The sequence below is a fragment of the Spea bombifrons genome, chromosome 1 (genome assembly GCF_027358695.1).
Source record: "Spea bombifrons isolate aSpeBom1 chromosome 1, aSpeBom1.2.pri, whole genome shotgun sequence".
Taxonomy (NCBI): Eukaryota; Metazoa; Chordata; class Amphibia; order Anura; family Pelobatidae; genus Spea; species Spea bombifrons.
The window spans coordinates 80,666,485-80,688,322 of NC_071087.1; the positions used below are offsets into that span (position 1 = coordinate 80,666,485).

Consider the following 21,838-nt stretch of genomic DNA (forward strand, 5'->3'; position numbering starts at 1 on the left):
TACCCTGATCATGGTCTCTTTGTGCAAAGACTGTGATAACTGAGAAAACAACAGGGGACCTGTAGCTGGAGGGTTAATTAGAGGCCATCAGTGTTAATTATTAATTAGGGGGAGGGCATTATAATTAATTATTCAGTAGACAATGGAGAAGGTGAATCTTTTTTATGTTTAAAGAAAAAATGTATTTACATGTAACCAAACAATTCATCATCATGATGGGCCTAGGTTTTTTGGGGTCTCATTATATCTATCTATCTATCTATCTATCTATCTATCTATCTATCTATCTATCTATCTATCTATCTATCTATCTATCTATCCATCCATCCATCCATCCATAAATCCATCCATCTATGCAGCCATCTATATTGGGTCCCATTTATAGAGCAATTGCAGTGCAAAGTTTTACAAGTGCCCTAACACCATAGCAACCAATTGACTGGTCCAGTCAGCAGGAACATTCCATTGGTTGCTATGGTAATGACGACTTTTGAAAATTTGCACCAGAATCGCTCTTAATAATTAAACCCCAAACTGTCCACATATTAAATATATTTCTCACTTTGCCCTGTTCGAGACTAACCCAAATGTCTCTTGTCTGCTTCTAATACTATAATGAGCTTGCACGCCAGTTAATATACAGATCCGTATAGCTGGGAGACTGTGATACAAAACAAACCCTTGTTTTTTTTTCTTCATGGTAGGTTCTAGTATCTTTGAAGCGTTACAGAAGGCAGATGTGCTAGACACAAGGCAGATTTAGAATGTACTGCATTGCACAAGGCTAAATATATTTCGGGATCAATGCTTTATGGATAAGATTGCCAGACCTACAATATAATACAGGCTGGATGAAAAATGCGTACTGCTTGTGGTTAAGGATCTTTTTTTATGAATTTCAGCAGTACATTTGTTTTAATAAAGAGGGATTCTGACGATTAAACTTATGTGTGCTTTATAAACTAGTCCTTTGTATAAAATATCCCTGAATATCTTATAGGAAAGGATGCGCTACAACAGCAGGTTCTGCTGACCTGAGCTGGGATGCTGTGTGTGTGTGGTGGGGGCACATGAGTAATATGAGAATGACATCATTGTGCGAGAGAGTGGATCCTCCCCAGGGAAAAGGGGAGTGCAGGAGGAGGGAAAGAGAGGAGCAATCACTTTGAAAGCTCTGGATGGATCCCAGCAAACGGCATGCTAGCTGACTCCAGGTATGATCGTTTTCGCAACGACTCTGTAACTTCAGCAGAGGGGCAGCAACAGCCTGACGCTGAAGACATGAGTGGACAGATGGCCCCTGCTTCCCCCACCGCAACAACTTCCCTAGGACAGCCGTTCTCTGAGCCACAGTGCCCGGAGGAGCAAGATGTGGCTACTACTTTCTGTATGATGATACCAAAGATGGGGCAATGGAAATTTGCAAGTCCCTCTGCTTTCTTGAGTCGCTCCCCTTCCGGAGCCAGCAAGGAATTGACACTTGACAAATCGGGGAATGGTGGGGCACTAGGGTCAGTGTTTGGAGCCTGTGATCCTGTATGCTCCACACCTTGTACTCTGCAGGTGATAAACCGGTTGCGAGGGGGAGCAAGAGGGGGTGGGAGAAAGGTGTCAAGGACAGAGACATACAAACTTCCAGGGGAGGAATGGAACCGTAAAGGGACTTTCATCAGTAAACCAGCTCAAGGCTGGCTGCACCCTGATGACCGATTGCAAGGTCCTGGGGTCTCGTATATTGTGAGGGTAAGTGTTATGGCAGGGGATTGGGAAGCCTGAATTGTATTGCATTGTAGGGTGGGGTATTTCTGTACAAGGCCTGATTTAATACTGGTAAATGAAACGTGTGCAGATATGCTTTGAAGAGTGAATGCATGAGCGTGTAATTTGTGGTGGCAGTTAAGCAGATATTAGGCATTTAGGGAGTCAGTTGTAGGCCCGCAAAAACCAAAACAGTGTTGGTATAGCTGTTCATTGGAAGATATTTTAACTATGGTTATTTAACCTTTGGCTTAAATGACCCATTAAGTGATACGCCCTAAGCCACATTACACACTTTTGTACCCATGGCCCTTTAAGAATGGACCAAGCGCAGTCAGTAGTGCAGAGAAGTGTTCTGATGCGTGATTGGTCACACTTTTGTTCATGGCGATTGGATGAAATGCTGATGCATTATTTTTGTTCCCTTTGTTTTGCTGTGCATTGATTGGCCATTGGCTCCTTTGTTTTGAAAGGTGAACAAGGAGCTGGTAATGCCATGGTGTGGTTCAACTGTTAAGGTTCTAGAACATAAGCAATCTAAACTAATTTAATAAACCTGCTTAGTGATATGTTTTACTGGTGTACTTACCTACTTTTGTTTTATGATGCCACAAGGGTCTTCACGTTGAGACAAGTTTGAAATTAACCAGGCGCAGCTCCTAAAATACATCAACAGAAAATGATGTATCGCATAATGAGTTGTCACACAATGTACCCACTACTTGATCCCAGATGACAACCTAAAAATATTCTGCATTGCTTTAAAAATGAAAAAATACTAAAGATACACAATAGGTAATTTTAGTAACATCTCATCTTGTACCATCTAGATCTTAGCAACATCTCCAATTTCATATTAATCACAGGTCTGCAAATGATGATGTTTTTCAGAGGAATACTGCTGTACTCAGTAAAATAAATAAGAAATCTCCACTACCTAAGTGAAGATCCATCACAGTTCAGCACAGTTTTAATTTACTTAAACAGTTGGAGCTAATTTCTAATATAAACAATAAAAAAGACAAATTTGTAGTTATTGATGTAAAATCCATTTCCTCCACTAAAGTGTTGCTCTTAAAAATGCAGGCCTGCATTTGTGTATTTCCAATGCATTCTGCCCTAGAGACAGGATTCACGTTCTAAAAATTGAAGTGACAAAGGCCGTCCTGTGCCCTGCAAATTGTTTCTATGTACAAAACTGTTCAGGGCAACAAATCCCCTCCCTTTTGATAATGTGGCCTGTTAGTCTTTCTAGAAGGCTGGCATGGCAGTGTCATGGATGGTTGCTAGGGTAGAATGCACTCGGAGTGTGTGATCTACATTAACGATATCTGACCAAGCTGCTGCCGCATGCATCGTGACCATGTACATTTGACTTAAAAACAGAGACCATAGAAGAAAGGACTGTTGCTTCTTTGATGCCTTAAACCTGGGCTTAACTGCCCCTTTATTATAAACTAACTTTTTTAATCCCTTATACATTGCCTAAGCTTGTTTTGAGATTGTAAATATTACCTTGGCCCCAGGCATTAAATGCAATGGTTAGCAAAGTATGAAAGAATTTTCAGACTCCACTGTCTGATCTTCATGCTTTGGTTGTAGCATATCCACTTAAGTGCATTTCAATAAATAAGAAGATGGTGAGGGATGAGGTTTCTCTTACAGATGAGGAACAGAGGTAATTAAGATGTGTCCCAAATGAATTGATAGCTATGACATCACTCAGTGGGCAGAAGGAGCACATTACATTTACTCAAAAGGCTACGTAAAGATCATTTATTTTTTAAACACTACTCATGAATAAAGACAATATTCCAAGAGGGGCTACAGTCTCTAAAAGCTAAATATTTATATTTGGACAGGGTACACTAACCAAAAAAATAGAGTGTAAGATTCAGGCTCTCCTTCTCATCTTTCCCAGGAGGTGGAGGATTGATTCAGAGGGGGAGGGCTCCTTATGTCATACATTCTGGCCTTGCTCAAACCCGCTTCTAGATTAAATTAACTTCATCTGAAGCCAGAGGCAAGATGCAGACAGAGCGAGCGGTGGGAGGAGAGAGGAGAATAAACGTCAAGATAAAGATGCAGAAGACTGGGCCATGAAAACAAGCAGTCAAATTAAGTACCATATATATGTAACCAGTCCAATGACACAAGTAGAAAGCTGACCAAGTTCAATAGGACATTCCTAATGTGGGATTAAACTCTTGGTTTACTAGGTTACCCTAAGGAACGAGGCTTGCAGGTGGCAAAGTGCTTCTGAATTTAGGGCACAGTCACCATTGGCTAATACTACAGTAAAAAAAAAAACACGTCTAAAGAAAACTCGGCAGAAAAACCTTGTTTTCACATCTGTACTTCTGCTGATTGTTTTGTCTGTGAGCTGAAATTAGCATTAAACAAAACCCTAAACAATGGAATAAATGGCAAGAGCCCGCATACAACACAATCCATCAGCCGCATAACCACAAGACTATCCAGCAGATTCTCCCTTCTGCATGCTACAGTAGCCTTCAGCACCCACACTTTTCACACAACACTATACAACAGCCCCGCTCCTCTTCCCCAAAAAGCACTACCCTCCTTCATCCTAGTCGGACACTTCTTGGTCACGCACAATGAAGATCCATAGTACTTTAGGCTTTCAGCACCACCCAGTTTAACCAACAATTCCCATGGTAAAAGGTTATCTCCATTATTTTAATCTGTAAACACCATTACACAGTTTTATTTAGTGTATAGATATAGATGTGATATTTGGAAAAAAGTGGCATTGACTCATTGTCTGTATCATACCTCTCAAGTACAGATAATAAGATAAAAACAGGAGGCTTGTCAAGCAGATACATATTGTGTCTGTTTAGTTTAGTTAAAAAGAACCTTAAACAGCAGATGTTCATTTATTGGTAAATATAGGTGTAAATTTGGATGCATTGATATATTTTTAGCTTTAAATGGGACCATACCTTAACTGTACCATTTTGCTAAGAACATTATAAAGTGATGAGTTGTTTCCTGGAACAGCTCAACAAATCTGTCTGGGCTTCTGCAGATATATATTTAACTCACCAAGTTTATTATGAATTATAAACGGTCAATTCTCGCAAGTGTCTGAAAGAAGGGCTGGGCTCAGGGCCGGCCCAAGGCAAAATGCCGCCTGGGGCGAATTTTAAAATGCCCCCCCCCACCCCCCCTTATCTACCCTTCCTCTCCCTCCGTCCCTGCCGCCCCCCCCCATTATCTACCCCTTGTACTTACCTTTCAGCAGTCCTGCGGCGAGTCTCCCTGTTCGGTCTCGGTGCTGGCTTGTAATGCTGAGCGCCGGAAATCTTCCGGCACTCAGCATTACAAGCCGGCACCGAGACCGAACAGGGAGACTTGCAGCAGAGGAGAGAGGGGCGCCGACCACTGACCACTCGGCGCCCCTTTCTCTCTCTTTCGCTTTGGTTTGGGGCGGCAAAGTGCCGCCTGGAGCGGTTGCCCCACTCGGCTCCATTGTCGGGCCGGCCCTGCATGATCTAGCCTTGCATTATACAATGCTCTTCTAGTCCTTCCTCCATCAGAAAGCCCAAGTGTAGTCTTTGGAGTGATATTAAAAACCATAACAAGCCTGCAAACTCCAACTCAGTCAATACACCCACTACAACTTCTATGACACTCAGTCATACAAAGGCCTGTGTCTGTACATACAGACCACTCAAAATGTAACATCCAATTGCTCCATGCCCTGTATAACAGTAAATTGTAAACATGCATTGAACATTTGCTGCAATATAAAATCATTAAAGGTGCATATAAAACAAATCTGCATGGTCAGGTTAACATCCTTCTAATAGCCCTGCAAGATGGGTAGAAGGAAAGGGATTAAAACAGATGTTAGCAGATAATAGGTTGCATTCAGAAGGCTTTAGGGTTGTGCTTGAGATGCACTCGTTACAAAGGGTACTGGTGTTGCAGAAGCTTCTAGCTAAGAACTTCGTGCAGCCCAATGAGTCCCTATCCAATGAGTCCTTACATAGGAAGGGAGACAAAAATCTTAATTAGCAGTGGCGCAACTATAAAACACAGGGCCCCAGCGCAAACATTTTCCAGAGGTCCCCAACTTCACCAAGCAACATATCGCACAGTACTGCCTTTGCCCCAAGCAGCTTGACTGTGCCATCTTTTCTCCCTGCCTGTGCCATCATTGCTACCAGTTTGTCAGTGCCCCCAAGCAGCTTGTCTGTGAAATCAATGTCCCCAAACAGAATGTCTGTGCCATCTCTGTGTCAAACAGCTTGTCAATGCCCCCAAACAGCCTGCTTGTGCCATTTTTGCCCATAAACAGCTTGTGCCATAGCCTGCATGTGCCATATTTGCCCCAGCTTGTCAGTGTCCCCAAACAGTCTGCCTGTGCCATCTTTGCCCCAGACAGTCTGCAGTGGCCCCACCCACTCTTACCTGCAGGAGTGGGGTGTCTCTCTTCTTCCGTGCAAAGTGTAAACTAATCCAGTATGCAGGCGGTGGATGTGATGTCACTTCCTGCTCGCTGGATCAGTCAGACCCACCATGCAGGAAGAGAATATGAGAGATCATACGATTGGATAATATCAATATACATATTGATATTAGATGATTATATGATTTTAGAGCTGCAGAGAATTAAAAAAATAATAGTAAGACAAATTTGCCCAAACCCAGAGATGTACTCGCATTAGGTGTTGGTCAGGCCTGAGCAAGTGTTTTGCATGTATTAGGGACAATGGGACAGTAAAGTGACCTTTGGCACTCTAGAGGTTGTGTACTACCATCCCCATTATACATGTACATAGCTCTCATCAGTATACAGCTAGCCAGGCATGTTACAGCACAACTCTAATCATTAAACAGTAAGAGACTGAGGGTGGTACAGCATAACTCCCATCACTGTATCCTGAGCCTGAAGGTGGGATAGTATGATTCCCATCAATATAAACTGAGCCTGGTACACCACAACTCCCATCATCACATACTGATCCAGGCAAAGACAGAAGTGCAGCTTGACTCCTAGTGTTATATAGTAATCTAGATGCTGATGGTTGTACTGCACAACTCTCATCATTATATAGCAAGCCAGACACTGATGATGGTACAGCATAACGCCCATCATTCTATACTGAGCCTGAACATGGTACAATATAACTCCCATCAGTATATACTGAGCCTGACAGTGGTACACCAAAACTTCCATCATTATATTGTGAGCGAGACACAGTGGTACAGCATGATATCATCATATATCTAGACACAGATGGCGGTACACCATAACTCTCATAACTATATACTGAGCCAGACAGCGTATATATATATATATATATATATATATATATATATCATAGCTCCTATCTCCCATCATCATTTTCATTTTGTTCCTTTTTCATTCTTACTCACACTCTCACTCTTATTTACATTCTCTCACTTACATTCTTACCCACACTGTCCCACACTCTTAGGCTCTCTTTCTTTCTAATGCTCTCTCAATCTCATTATTTTTCATGGCCTCTCACACGCTCACTAACATGCTCTCACACTCACATACTCACTCACTCTTATTCACGCTCTCACATTCTCTCTTCACTTCTCTTCACTCATTAATTTACTCTAAAACTCATACTATCTCATGCTCTCTAACACTCTCTTTCATGCTCTCTAACACTTATCCTCTCTCACACCTTCAGGCTCTCTCATTTTCACATACTTTCCCACCCTCTTGCTTTCTCGTTCTCTCATACACTCACTCACTTTTATTCATGTTTTCTCATGGTCTCTCACCCACGCTTTGTTACACGCTCTTACACTCTCACTCAAGTTCTCTCACTTATTCATGCTATCTAATACTCTCACTATAGAGTAGATTTATACATTGTCCTAGATAGTCATCCAACCAGCTATGAGCTTCTCTTTAGTATTTATGAGCCCATGTTGACTAGGTCTAGGCGAGCCAGGGAAGAGTTAGACTTAATTTGTGTAAGAGTAGCCAGTTTGCATGTAGAGACACTTTCAGTAGACAGAGGCCCTGTACTTAGCAGAAAGGATAGCATGAAAATTGTTCCACCAAATTGTAGAGCATAGCTTGTCAGGCCTCAGATCTATTCCTAATACATAAAAAACAAACTGATAAAACTGGCACTTATGTTTACTTTAAAAAAAGAAAACAATATCAAATATTTTAAATGATCTTTTTCCTATGAATATGGTTTACATTTACCATGGTCTAAACCAGTATTATAGGAGAATAATAGGATTCTAAAGACATTTTCATTAAGTGCCCTTTTATTTAAACAAATCTCTGTCTGACAGCTATGCACCGTAGAATTACACAAGGTTTCTCATGGCTTGTAAAGCTTCTTCTTTACCTAGCTTTTACCATACCATGTGCTCCTGTCTTTCGCATTCTGTGTTCCCTGCTTTTCATCAGGCAGATAATATCCTATTAATGTGTTTGTTTCTTTACATTCCATCATACTCTGTCTCTGTAATGCTATCTCCTTCCAGTACATGGGCTGTATTGAAGTTCTACGCTCCATGAGGTCACTGGACTTCAACACACGAACACAAGTAACAAGGTGAGTGACATCTCAGTGTACTAATTAGACACAGGCATACAGCTACAGAAATCCACCCAGACAGCTGTATATTGAAAACATACATTCATTATTCAGTTGCTGAATGTTAACTTTATATGTCACAGAGAGGCCATCAACAGGCTCTATGAAGCTGTCCCCGGAGTAAGAGGAACATGGAAAAAAAAGGTGAGGAAGAAATATTGCTGCAGGTTTTGCCACAGCAACAGTTTTGTTCTTGATACACAGTTATGGTCAACATTCTTGACTCCTCCCATTATTTTCTACATCATGAACAGTGTCTTCAGAAATAATTGGAAATGTACCTAATTTGTATTATCAGAATATTTTATTAGGGCAGCCAAAGGTATTCAACAAAAACATATGCCTTTGTCAACGGACATGTAGTGTCTATGTGAAGAAACATGAAATATGACCTGGACAACATTAAAGGCACTCTTCACTAATGTTTGGTTGCACAACCTTTGTCTATAAGCTTCTTGCACCCACCTGCTGCCAGTTTCTCCCACTCTTCAATTACGATTTATTCAAGCTCTTGAATGTTTGCAGAATTCCTTTTCTTGATGGTAGATTTCAGCTCCAAAGATTTTCAATCCGACTGAGATCAGAACTCATTGATGGCCAGTCTGAATCAGTCCTTTTAGCCTTCTCTTTGCGCTTTTGGAAGTGTGCTGGACAACCCATGATCTTCGACCCATACAAAGTTTTCTGACAGTGTATATATATATATATATATATATATATATATATATATATATATATATATATATATATATATATATACGTATGTGTATTGTGTGTGTGTTTGAGCATGCATGTGTACTTCTGTGTGTGTGTGAACATGCATGTGTACTTCTGTGTGTGTGTGAGCATGCATGTGTGTGTGAGCATGCATGTGTACTTGTGTGTGAGCATGCATGTGTACTTGCTTGTGTGTGAGCATGCATGGGTAATTGTGTAAGTAGGGTGAGATGAAGTGTGTGTTAGTGAGCGTGAGTAAGTGTGTTTACATATGTTGGAAGGGGTTTCAAAGAAGGCACAGACCAGTTGTGTGGGGGCAATGATGGAACAGACAAGCTGTTGAAGTTGGGGGGCCTGGGGCAATTTTTCGCACCAGGGCCCGGTAGTTTATAGTCACGTCCCTGTGCGTGCAGCATGTTGTATGGGTTGAAACCATCACTCCAGATTGCTTCAGGTCATCCTTAATCCGTGTGGATGTCTTACGTAGTGTTTTTTCTACAGTTCGAACCAACCTTCAAAGACTTCTCTGATCGATTTTCCTCTTGTAACCCCATTCCGGGAGGTTCTTGACACCTCCATGAGCAACAAGCTTCTTACTGACATTATTGTAGAATAGGGATGCCAAGGTCTATGGAGATGACCTCCTGTAAAAGATTCTAACACATTTAACATCTCTTCTAACCCCAGTAATATAAAAGGACCATATGTAATAATTGGTATAGGCAATAGTCAAAGATATGTCATAAATAAATGATAAATAAGATATACCGTATTTGCTCGATTATAAGACGACCCCCCCCAAAATCAAAATATTAATTTAGGAAAAAAACAAAAAGCCTGAATATAAGACTACCCTATAGGAAAAAAGTTTTACTAGTAAATATTAATTAATGTAAACTAATTTTCATATTTAATAAAAGCTATGTTTGAGAAAAATATATATTTTTTATTTCCTTTTATTTGCCAACCTGCCCCCCCCAGTTATGCACATCTGCCCCCAGGCTTGCCACTCTGCCCCCAGAAATGCCTTATACCCCCCTATTTGCCACTCTACCCCATGATGTGCCTTTTAACCCTCTATATGCCACTCTGCCTCCAGAAATGTCTTATACCCTCCTATATGCCACTGTGCCCCATGTTATGCCTTTAAACCCCCTATATGCCCCTCTGCCCCATGATATGCCTTTTAACCCCCTATATGCCCCTCTGCCCCATGATATGCCTTATACCCCTATATACCAGAGTGCCAGAGTACATAAATTCAAGGGGTATGACAAGACTAGCATTGACAGACTAAGACAAACCAATACATTAGGTGGAGTGAGCCCTGCTTGCATTAAAGCTGCCATTGATTGGCTAATTTAAGGTATGTGAGCACTGACAATTTATCACAGGTGAGTCTAATTTCACAGCAATGACATGCTAGTTCTTCATTTCAAATTAGGGTGCTAATAAATGTGTCCTTTACTGTTTTTTAACTGTTATTGTTTTATCCTGTACTGTTCTGTATCAAAACATATCAGTGCATATAGTCCAACTATACTACATCTTTTACTATACACTTTTTTCAGGGAATATTGTACATGATGTACAAAATATTCAAGGGTGCAAATAATGTTGACCATATGCATGTCAATGCAATGCCATCCAACACAATTTTAGTAATTTAAGAGATTGCCGTCACTTCCACCAAACAGTTTGTGTTCCCTTACAGGCCCCCAATAAGTCCCTGGCATCCGTTTTAGGCAGAAGTAATCTTCGATTTGCTGGAATAAGCATTGCTGTGAATATATCTGTTGAAGGCCTGAACCTCAGCATACCAACCACCCGGCAGGTAAGGATATCACAAAATCATACCTGTATATCCAAACGTGTGCAGGAATGAGCTGGCTCATACAACTGCTTTGGACCCAGTCTGGCCTGCCAGCTTTTAACTCATTTGTAATGAAAGCCATACTGTAATATTATGTCTTTAAAACCTGGCAGTTGGTGCCAGAGGACATACTATTACGTCTTGTTTCTTTAAGCATCAGCCAGGCTAAATTCCAGCATATTAATTGATAGTCTGGTCTCACCTCATCTATATAAGGTCAAACTGTATGTATGTATCAGCTATTTAATGTCAGAGCGGTCAAAATGAGCACTTACACATTATGGGGATTTAAATGTCGGAACTTCTGTTCGGGCATGCCCCTTCCAGTGACATAATCACTGACGGCCCCGTGGGGATCCCATCACGGAGACCCAGGTTATCCCCGTCTGATCACACTTGTTAATATGATCGGGAGGCTAGAGCTACACAGCTTTGGCTCCAGATCGCTGTGTAATCACAGAGATAGAGCGGTCACTGCAGGCTCTATGACAGGCTGCAGGAGTATGAGAAGACTGAGAAAGAGATGTTTCTCCCTTTACAAAATAAATGCAATAAGTGTATTATCCTCTGTTTATTATCAAAAATAATAAAAAAATATTTAAAAATAAAAACACAAAAATAATCCCCTGTGCCACCCTGTACCCCTCCCCTAAAAAATGTAAAGCATTACAAAAATACTGCCCCTCACAACAATTAAACAAAAAAAAGCATATGTTCTAAAATTGGTCAATAGCATCCTCAAAACATGCCAAACCTATGCATATGGCACACAGCTATACTTGGGGAAGACTGCAGAACACAAATGATTGTTTGTTTCTGCATGTGGATATAACCTGGCAAGAAATCCAAAGTGGCATTACTGAGTTTGTTTGAAAAAGTATATAATTTTTATGAGGTTTGTGGGAAAATTTATGTACTAAGTATGTAAAGAATGTCATGCCTTCAGAAAATGCTGTCGTCCACATGTGTAAAAATGCCTTCGTCCTGAAGGGGTTAAAATTTGTGATCTTAAGTGAACTAATTGCACACGTATATCTTAGGCTGTTGAGCATTTCATTGCCATTTAACTATCTTAACTAACAGAGTAACCTTGCTTATTTGATCGTAATAGATGTTGTTAGCTCAGCACCTCAGCTCTCAGTTGACCTTTTTTTTTACACAAAGCTACAAATACTGTTCATTTTTACTATAGATATAGTTGAAAATACTACTATACAGTGTGCATTTTTCTTTACAGGTTATCGCCAATCATCACATGCAAGCTATCTCATTTGCCTCTGGGGGTGATGCGGTAAGGATTGTTTAAAACCACATGGAAAAATGGGGGACCAAATACTAGACATAACAACTCTCTTTCCTTTATATAGGATGCAACAGATTATGTGGCGTATGTGGCAAAGGACCCAATAAATCAGAGAGGTAACCACATTTAACTCACTAAGTCTATAGTTTCATATATAACAGTTGTGCTCACTGTTCCCATCTACGTTGTAAAACATTGTGCTTGAGGTAATGGCAACCATGAGCCGTTGGATAATGCTGCTTGACCATGAGCAAAACATTTAGTATACTTACAAGCAGCAATTTTGGATAAAAGTTCTAAATATGGAATAGTTACCACATGCCAACCAGTTGATTATTCCTGTTGATAATTCCGTATTTGGCACTATGCTCCAGGACAGCGTTATTATATATGCAGCTCCCATATTAATTAGACTATCATTCTTTCTTAACATAATCCACATGCTTCTCTTCAAAGAGGGACTACGTATGTGAAGATGCTTTCTTGATTGCGTCTGAGACGTACCTAGCTTATTTACCACTATATGTTAAAACATTTTTTTAAAAAGAGGCTGCTCTACAACAAACCAAGGTAGAGTGATTTTAGGATCTATTTATCTAAGAATTACCACCTCAGATTAATCCTGCTTCAGCCGCTCCCGTAATACTGCTAAATTTAATGTAACTTTCCTCCAGGAATGGCTGAGCCAGCCCTGCGTAATGCATAGTTAAATTAAGTGCCAGCATTTTAAGGCTTCTAGTGTTCTAGGAGAACAATGTCTCTGGCACCTTCCTCCTGCTTGCACTTACAGACGTGAGAGTCAGAGAGTTAAAATCTACCCTTCCCTGCAAACTCCCAGTTTAGTATATACAAGTCTGGTGCAGGTTGCCATGGGGATGGTGACCCATTTAAAATGTTTATTGTTGCCCTAGAGACACAGATGTGTGGTGTGATATGCTGTGCATCGATGAGGGAGTATTAATACGGACCAGGACGGCCTGGCCTTAGTGGAGCACTAAATTACTGTTCTACATCTATGTAACCACATGGGTAAATAGTTACTCCTCATTGCCCTATGATTTCAGTCAATATTAGGCCACTGTTTGCTCCCTTGCTTACTGTGTCAGAAACCTCCCCAAACCTTTCCAGTATAATGCTTTTATTTGTGGCTATATAAGGTCAAAAATATATTGACACTGATTATTCAGAGCACTGGTGTCTGGTTATAAATTTAAAGATTTATTTGCATATTGAATAAATAACTGAAATGCACACAAAGATGTATACACAAAGCTTGTTTAGTGCACCCATTCTCATAATTTGGTAGACAAGCAAAGCAACATGAGCTAAAGCAGGACTCAAACAACTCGATTTATGAAAAGCAACAATCTTTTTAATGAGTGGCCTTCCTTTGAAATACCCTCGTTACACTGGGTGTTATGTATAGAGTGCAATTCTGGTGTAAAGTGATAAAAGTATGGCAGTCAGAACTAACATTATATTGATTGCACTACTTACCAGTTTTCATCAGCATTGTTCCAGATACAACAGCTCCCAACACACTAAACCTGTTGGGTGTGTGTGGGCTCTTAATTATTGTGGCCTACTCCTCTTTCCGTTCCCTCTCCAAACCATCTGTTAATGTCATCTGTGTCTTAATGTATGTTCTTGTCTCTCACACAACCTTTTCCCCCTCTGCTGGTCCATCCCCTCCTACCCATCCGTCCTCATATGTCCCTAAATTTCACCCTCCCCTTCCCATCATCCACAGCCTGTCATATTCTGGAGTGCTGTGATGGGTTGGCCCAAAGTGTGATCAGCACAGTAGGACAAGCCTTTGAGTTGAGATTCAAACAGTTCCTGCACAGTCCCCCCAAAGTGGCAGCACCCCCAGAAAGGTACGGCGGGAAACATATTTACTTACTGACCTCACTTTTCATGGAGACCCAGTCGCTTATCCCTAGTCGCTCACCAATAATTTCAGCATAGTTTTGTAAATGACTTGAGGGACATGCAGATGTGATGGCAGGTAAGCCTTTTGAACCATCTGTTATATATATATATATATATATATATATATATATATATATATGCCTATTCATTATGTTTATCACAAGCCTTTTCTACTACGTCAGCATTTTTCACCTACCATGTAAAGGGTGATACTTTCCAGGTTTCTACATTCCTTAAAATAAAACTTGCACATTTTTAAAGAAAAAAAATATATAGTTAGAATCAAGTTACTCCACACATTCTCTCATTTAACTTTTTAACCCTTATTAATTACTTTCTATATTGGTAAACATTATTAACTCTACTAAGAAGGTCATTCTAAAGAATCTTAGAAATGGGAGCCAGACAGTAAACTAAAAGACGTTTTAGATTTAACGTGTAGGGATCGGGGAGCCGAGAAACATTGAAAACAGAAACATCTGGCCCACAATCCTCTGAAGCCAACAGCTTGCATTTCTCATAAACATGGCTTCTTGTTCTAGCACTTTGAATTACACCCCACATCCTGTTTCCCTTTATTAGGTTGGTTGTCGGAGGAGAGGAACTAGCGTGGGGGGTAGAGGAAGATCAGGGTTCAGAACACAACTATTACAATAGCATCCCAGGGAAAGAACCCCCAGTGGGTGGATTGCAAGACTGCCGGATGAGGGAAGCAGGAGCCACCAGCCTTCCTCAGACACAGATAATAGCCAATGGGCAGTGGCCTCAGGTAGGTTGTTTTATTTCCTGTCTATATAATAATACAGCTCAACAACAATATCACTTGCAAACATCATTGTATTTGTACTTTTTTGTAGGTCTTTATTTTGAATTTCATGCTTTACATTGAAACATAAGTTGCACATGAAAGACACAAATAACATTTGTCTTACCATTGCCAAAAGAGTAAGTTTCTGTACAACAGCAGGGAGAGAAATGTTAAAATAAGACCAAAAGTCTCACCAGAAAGGAAACATCACAGCCCATATGAACACAGATCAATATGCTGGCCAGTACATTCGTGAATAAGAGGGGAAAACACGGAAAAAAAAAGAGATCCCCCACGTGCAGGGCAGAACCCAAGTGTATGAGTATAGTTGGTGTACGTAATGTGCTAATAAACTGATGCCCAGGTCAGAGACATCATATGTTCAGACAAGGCAGGGTCAACATACCAATACTCAATCTGCCAGATATTGGGAATCATGCAGGTAGCGCACAAATTTAGTCAACCTGGTCAAGTTCTGGATCTAGAGAGTCAGTCAATGCAGGAACTAAGGAACACAGAGGCTCATGGTCTCAGAGCACAGTAACTCAGCTGTGGTTTGAGTGCTATCAGCAGAGGTTGGAACTAAAACACTTTTTAATGTGCACAATAGTGAAGAAACAACAGTAGATTCTGATCAAAGCTTTTAAGAGAACAGAATATTTTCTCTGTTATATCAGCCATTGAAGTGTATTTTAACATTTTAGTTTAAGTCTAAGTATGTGGAAAGTGAAGTCAAAAGAATGATGTTTGAACTAAGGCTTAATTGTGTCAGGTCAAATTATCCCCATAACAAATGCTGTTTGACTCTGCACCACTACTAGGAACCAAAATAAATGTCCTGTTCATCCTAGAACTATAACCTATTTTAAGGTCAGTTGATTTTAATCTCTGCTCTGTCATTGTATGTCCAGGTGGGTTCTCCAGCTAGAAGACCTCCAGTGTCACATTCATCTTCACAATGGGAGCTAGAGGACCATGGTAAGTTCAGCAAATCTTAGCAAAAACTTAGTGATCTTTGATAGTGTGCATATGTTTGATTATATGCATGACCCTCTTTCAGGCCAGGCCGGTGAAATATTCCCATTAACCAACGGCAGACTACTTGGGGTACGAGATTATGAGGAACACATGTACGTGAACACACAGAATTTGGATGGCTGGAGCTCAGACAAGGAACCTTACATGATCCCAGAAGACAGTCCAAAGAAGGATCTCTTCGACATGAGTAGGTGAACAGGGCAGTTGTCTTTACACTTTGCAAACCAAGTGTGGTTCAGCATAAGGTATACTATAAGCAGGCTAAGTGAGTTACGTTGATTTCATTTTCTTCAAGTAAGTCTGTTGTGTTCCCTGTAATACGAACAAGGGGTAGCAATACGTATTTTAAACGGAAGCTTGACTTAAAGCGACATGGTGTTGCTTTTTGTTGTAGACCCCGGCAGCTTACAGAGGTCAGTGGCAGCAGTCACCCTGTGTCATTATTTTAGCATTTTCGGTCTATAATATGAACCCCTTTTTCACTATGGGTGAAGCTGTATATTAAAAACAGGGGTAGGCAAGGTGTACACATACAGACAATAGTGTCTGGGACAAAGGTTGTGGAAATTGTTGCTTAAGGGGAATTGGCAGCCAGATTACAACACCAGTAGACATCAGCCTGGGTCTACCAAAAGTGTCAGGGTTTTATCCAAGCAGCTATCATTATATCACAGTGAGAAAAATAGTTTTGTAATGCCCAGTCCCAATTTTACAATATATGTCTGGAGCCCACTGCACGTTTATGGGCAACTTGATGTTAAGTAATTTGCAGAAAGCTTGATTTTGGGGTCAGGGTTTCGTTCACAACAGAGTAGCTACATAATCTGCAATGTAATGAAAGACATCCTTTGACTGGCTCTCTTTTACGGAAAATAAATTGTATTTGGGTGAGCTAGGGCTACCTTATACAAAGTTGGTAACACGGCAGTCACCCAGAGGTTGAATTAAAATGCAGACCAGCACATTTAAGTACCTTAGAGGGACAGTATACCAGCCCAAATAGCCTCACTAATCATGAATGCATATGAAGACACTGTAAATTGGGTATAATATGCTTCTGTGTATAAAAGACAGGTATAACCTTGAACTCAATTTTGTGGTTAAAATGAAGTACTTTGTGTATAATATGCACCCAAACTCTAGCTTCACATTGTTCCTGGAGGGATACGTTGTTCCTGGAAGTATACGTTAAATGACAAATGATTTAGGTAAACCGGAAAAAGGGTCAGAGCTGTGGCAAGTAATATTTAATGTGGTTAAGTGCAAAATAATGCACTTGGGGCATAAAAACCCAAGGGCAGAGTATAGAATATTTTAAACCGTCTGAACCGCAACGTGTGAGGAAAGGGATTTAGGGGTAATTATTTCCGAGGATTTAAAGGTAGATACACAATGCAGTAGAGCAGCAGGAGATGCTATTAAAATGCTTGGTTGTATAGGGAGAGGTATTGGCAGCAGAAAGAGTGAAGTGCTTATGATGTTGTACAGACCAGTGGTGAGACCTCATTTGGAGTATCATGTACAGTACTGGAGACCGTATCTCCAGAAGGATATAGATATGCCGGAGAAGGTTCAGAGAAGGGCTACTAAACTGGTTCATGGATTACAGGATAAAACTTACCAGGAAAGGTTAAAGGGTCTTAACATGTATAACCTGGAAGAAAGATGGGGGGATATGATAGAAACATTTAAATACTTAAAGGGAATCAACAAGATCAAGGAAGAGTTTTTTTTAAAAAAGAAGAAATACTACCACAGGAAGGGGGCATAGTATTAAGTTTATCAGGAAATATTACTTTACTGAAAGGACAGTGGATGCATGGAATAGCCTTGCAGCAGAAATGGTAGAAATTAATACATTAAAGGGGTTTAAGCAAGCATGAGATAGGCATAAGGCTAAGCTAGCTAAAAATAAATTAATATTTCTGCTGTTTAACAGTAAAGCTGATTTGTTACCAGGAAATCTGAAACGTAACAGAATGCTTATAAAAAGGATAAGTATATCATGATGTTGAAATGGCAGTAAACCCCCTCCATCTCTTTAAAGCACATCATATTCTATTACCTGTTAGCACATCGGCATCCCTATATAATAGGATGACTGTCCTACATAGAACCGACCTGTTACTTTGTGTAGACTCATATCATGGATTAATCTCCTCCCTGTCCAAAGCTATTTAATGATTTCCCATTCAGATGCCACTAACATTCACACGAATAACATAGATACTAGCTCTGAGGCTGTGACAAGGCACAAGAAATTAAATAAGTCATGCTCCTGACTTTATATTACAAAATATGCATATTTATATAAATATTGCATAGCCATACACAATATATGTATTGTGGAAACCAACACATTTCAGAAGAAGAAGTAGCTAAGTTGTAGCAATACCATTTTCTTTATTTTTTGAAATCCATTTAATAAAAGCCAAAATCAAATCTGCATCTTAATCTACAGCTTTTATCTTTTCTCTTGCAAGCCCAGTGAGGTTAAGTGAGAGACATTGAGCTTGATGTGACGAACCACGCATAGCTTTATCTGGCCTGTTTTTGTGTCGTCATTAATATGAAATGAAGAACTAAACCAGACATTCCTTCACGCATTAGATTTCAATCAGAGTGAAATGCAGATGAGAGAAGGAGACAGCGGACAGAAAGTCTGTGTGGAAGATATATTTTGTCCTTGTGTTCTCTGAATATATACAGTATTATACCCTTCCCTATACCCTACTCATAAATTTACACATTAGCTTCTCTGAAATAAATACTCTTCACCTTTCAAATATTATTTGCCAAACATGTTTGTTGTGTTTTTTTTAACGTGTTTTAATTTTCTTTGCATTTTGAGGTTATATTATTGGGAAAAAAAAATATATATAACCAGCAACACATTTCCTTTCAAAACGACCTATTTCCCAATTTATCATATTTCTTTCTCTAGGACCATTTGAAGATGCCCTAAAGCTCCATGAGTCTGGGATCTCTGGGTCCCCAAGAATGGAAGATCAGTGGCCCAGTCCTCCAACGAGGAAGGCTCCTGTGGCTCCTACAGAGGATCAACTAAAGGGGGAGCCATGGTACCAGGGGAAGATGAGCAGAAGGGAGGCAGAAAGGTTGCTGCAGAGGGATGGGGATTTCCTGGTGAGGGACAGCATCACTAATCCTGGACAGTATGTTCTGACCGGCATGCATAAGGGGCAGCCCAAGCATCTGTTGCTGGTGGACCCAGAGGGCGTGGTAAGGACCTCTCACTGTGACACAGACATTGCAACATAGCAGAATAGACAGACACTTTGAGACCTACAATACATCAATCAAACATCCTATGTGTCATACATTTGAACCACCCACCAACTTAATGCCTAAAGTAAAATAGAAAGACAGATATACTCTACAAGAAAAGTTTCATGAGGGTGATGTGTAATAAAAGACCATTGGAGTCTGAGCCTTTTCCTACCATAAGATGAGTGACATAACATGACATGAGTGACATAACATTGAAGGTGTTATAATAATTTGTAATATTTGAAGAAATATACAAGGTAAAGCATTGGCCTCTTCCTGTCCCCTCCACCTGAGTGAAATCCAGTGACACAGATAAAAGCTGTATAAGACATATACTGTGACCTCATTAATAAATGACACAGACTTGCTAATCTTGAGCATACCCTACCTCTTTTTTTTATCAGGTGAGGACAAAGGATGTATTATTTGAAAGTATCAGCCACTTGATCTCCTACCATTTACACAACCAACAGCCAATTGTAGCTGCTGAAAGTGAACTACACCTGAAGCAGGCGGTAGCACGGAAAATTACATCTTAGGGGTGAGTGTAAAGGTGGAAATAAGATGTTTAGTGGGATGGAGAAAATTGACAATCATCAATGCAGACTGACATGCAAGGGATACATAAGAAACAACCAGACAGAAGACATGGATTTGGATCCAGAAGATCAGGGAATTGAGACAAGGGTTAGATGAATAATAAACAGGTCTTAAAGTAAGATGCATCTTATTCTAAACCATCCGAGTGACCCGAATGGCACTCCTCTTTTCACCAAGCATTCATCTTAAAATAAGGAATTTGAAACACCTCACCTTATTAATACATCCATGGGGTGGAGTCCCACAAATAGCTTAGAGGGTATGTAATTCCACTTACAAGAATACAAGCACCAGAGGGCTGAGGGCATAAAGCTGGTTGAGATAGTAGCAATCATACTCTGACACTTACGCATCTGTGTATCCTACTTTCTTCCCATCTCCAGGGTCACTTATTGGAAACCGATACCTAGAGAGGTCACTTAACAAGGGCTGTGATGAAGAGAATAGATTCCAGCTGAACCTGATATTTCCACCCTAACCTGGCTCAAGGCTTCTCTTCCACTGTCCATGTTTGTCTCAGACTGTATCCAGCCCCTCTTTTTTCAGTCCTGTACTAGTTCACCACCAGAGGGTACTGCAGAGCACATTGAGGAGGCCTGCAAAATTACAGCAACCTACTACCATGCTGACTTAACCCTTCACTTGCTTCCTTAAAAGCCATTAGAGCTTTCTCTGACAAGTAGACCAGTGAACCTTATGGCTGCGGTAAAATATTTGTAACAATAAGATCTATTGTTCTATCGAGTCTATCCTTAACCTACTTGTTGTACACCCTCGGGCTCCCTTTCACCTTAGGCCTTCTTTTTATGCAGGATAAATCATTATATCTATCAAGCATGGTTATATTTATTTACAACTCTTCATGCTTTGCTAGATACCTAACAAAGAACACAACAAAGCATTAGAATGTGATTACATTTAAATGCCTCTTAGTAGGCAGTTTGCACCATCTAGTGGTTACTGTGTGATGTTCCCAGGAGAATTCACTGTCCGATATGGAAGGAGAATTTTTTTTTTGTACATAACCTTGGAACCTTTTTTCACTATTTGTATTAACGACACAAATCTTGAATGGCCAATCTGTAGTTTCTTTTTACGCTATGGACTAAACTTTTAATGAGGCATATGTTCATGTTATTAAAAGGGTCACTCCTATCATATAGGCTAATTAGGGTAAATGCCTATGTTGTGGTGGATCGGTTCTGCCTTGTTAAATTTGAGCTGACTTGCCATGGAATCCAGTATTCAAATTTACAGAAAATATACACATCTGATCCCGTTCCCATTGCACCAATTTTTGTAACAGGTTACAAACATTGATTGTTATATGAGCCGATGGTCATGCAGACAAGGTCAGGTGGATACTAACACAGGTAATGTAAAGTGCAAACATCCTGTTAATAGTCACTGAACATTTTGAATGCATTACCACCTAGAAATACCCATTTCATGTTCTACTGATAAATTAGAATATTTTCTGTAACAGGTTCCCTTTAATTATGACTAAAGGCAAGAATTGTCCAAATATAAACTCTGTCGCTGCATAATGTACCAGCTCTGTTTTACAAAGTGAAGGCTTCAAATTAATCTAATTGACCGTGTGTTCTTCAATGCCCCCAGCATTGCACGCTTTGAGGATATCCTCACAAGTACCCATATGGCTGTTTAATTGGTACAGGTTGATCTGTCAGAAAGGCTGAGCGACTGGCTGAATAGTCTGTGCTGACATGTGAAGACACTGAAATTATGAACTGAGGACTCGGAGTTGGGGCTCATTCATCCAGGATTAAGCAGCAGATAAATGACTTTACAACGATGGAGTGTTACAACATACGTTTCACTACAGAAATTATTTATTTGAAAGAAATACTTTACAAAACAAGAATACACCTGGC

General features: G+C 40.2%; 1 protein-coding gene across 1 annotated transcript; it reads left to right on the forward strand.

Annotated features, from left to right (window-relative positions):
• Window positions 1-1,195: 1,195 nt before the first annotated feature.
• On the forward strand, window positions 1,196-20,629 carry SHC2 (SHC adaptor protein 2). Its single transcript, XM_053465347.1, has 13 exons — window positions 1,196-1,743; window positions 8,272-8,342; window positions 8,468-8,528; window positions 10,816-10,935; window positions 12,212-12,265; window positions 12,342-12,393; window positions 14,028-14,154; window positions 14,792-14,978; window positions 15,929-15,995; window positions 16,078-16,242; window positions 19,000-19,295; window positions 19,748-19,884; window positions 20,327-20,629. Exons 1-12 carry the CDS (start codon window positions 1,198-1,200, stop codon window positions 19,880-19,882), a joined length of 1,881 nt encoding a protein of 626 aa, XP_053321322.1. The 5' UTR covers window positions 1,196-1,197; the 3' UTR covers window positions 19,883-19,884; window positions 20,327-20,629.
• Window positions 20,630-21,838: the final 1,209 nt, after the last annotated feature.

Bases quoted from the DNA above. Each gene is read 5' to 3' on its own strand.
- SHC2 (XM_053465347.1), top strand. From the start codon at position 1,198: ATGCTAGCTGACTCCAGGTATGATCGTTTTCGCAACGACTCTGTAACT. The intron at 14,979-15,928 runs GTAGGTTGTTTT...TTGTATGTCCAG, and splicing joins CCAATGGGCAGTGGCCTCAG to GTGGGTTCTCCAGCTAGAAG. The intron at 16,243-18,999 runs GTAGGTGAACAG...TTCTTTCTCTAG, and splicing joins GAAGGATCTCTTCGACATGA to GACCATTTGAAGATGCCCTA.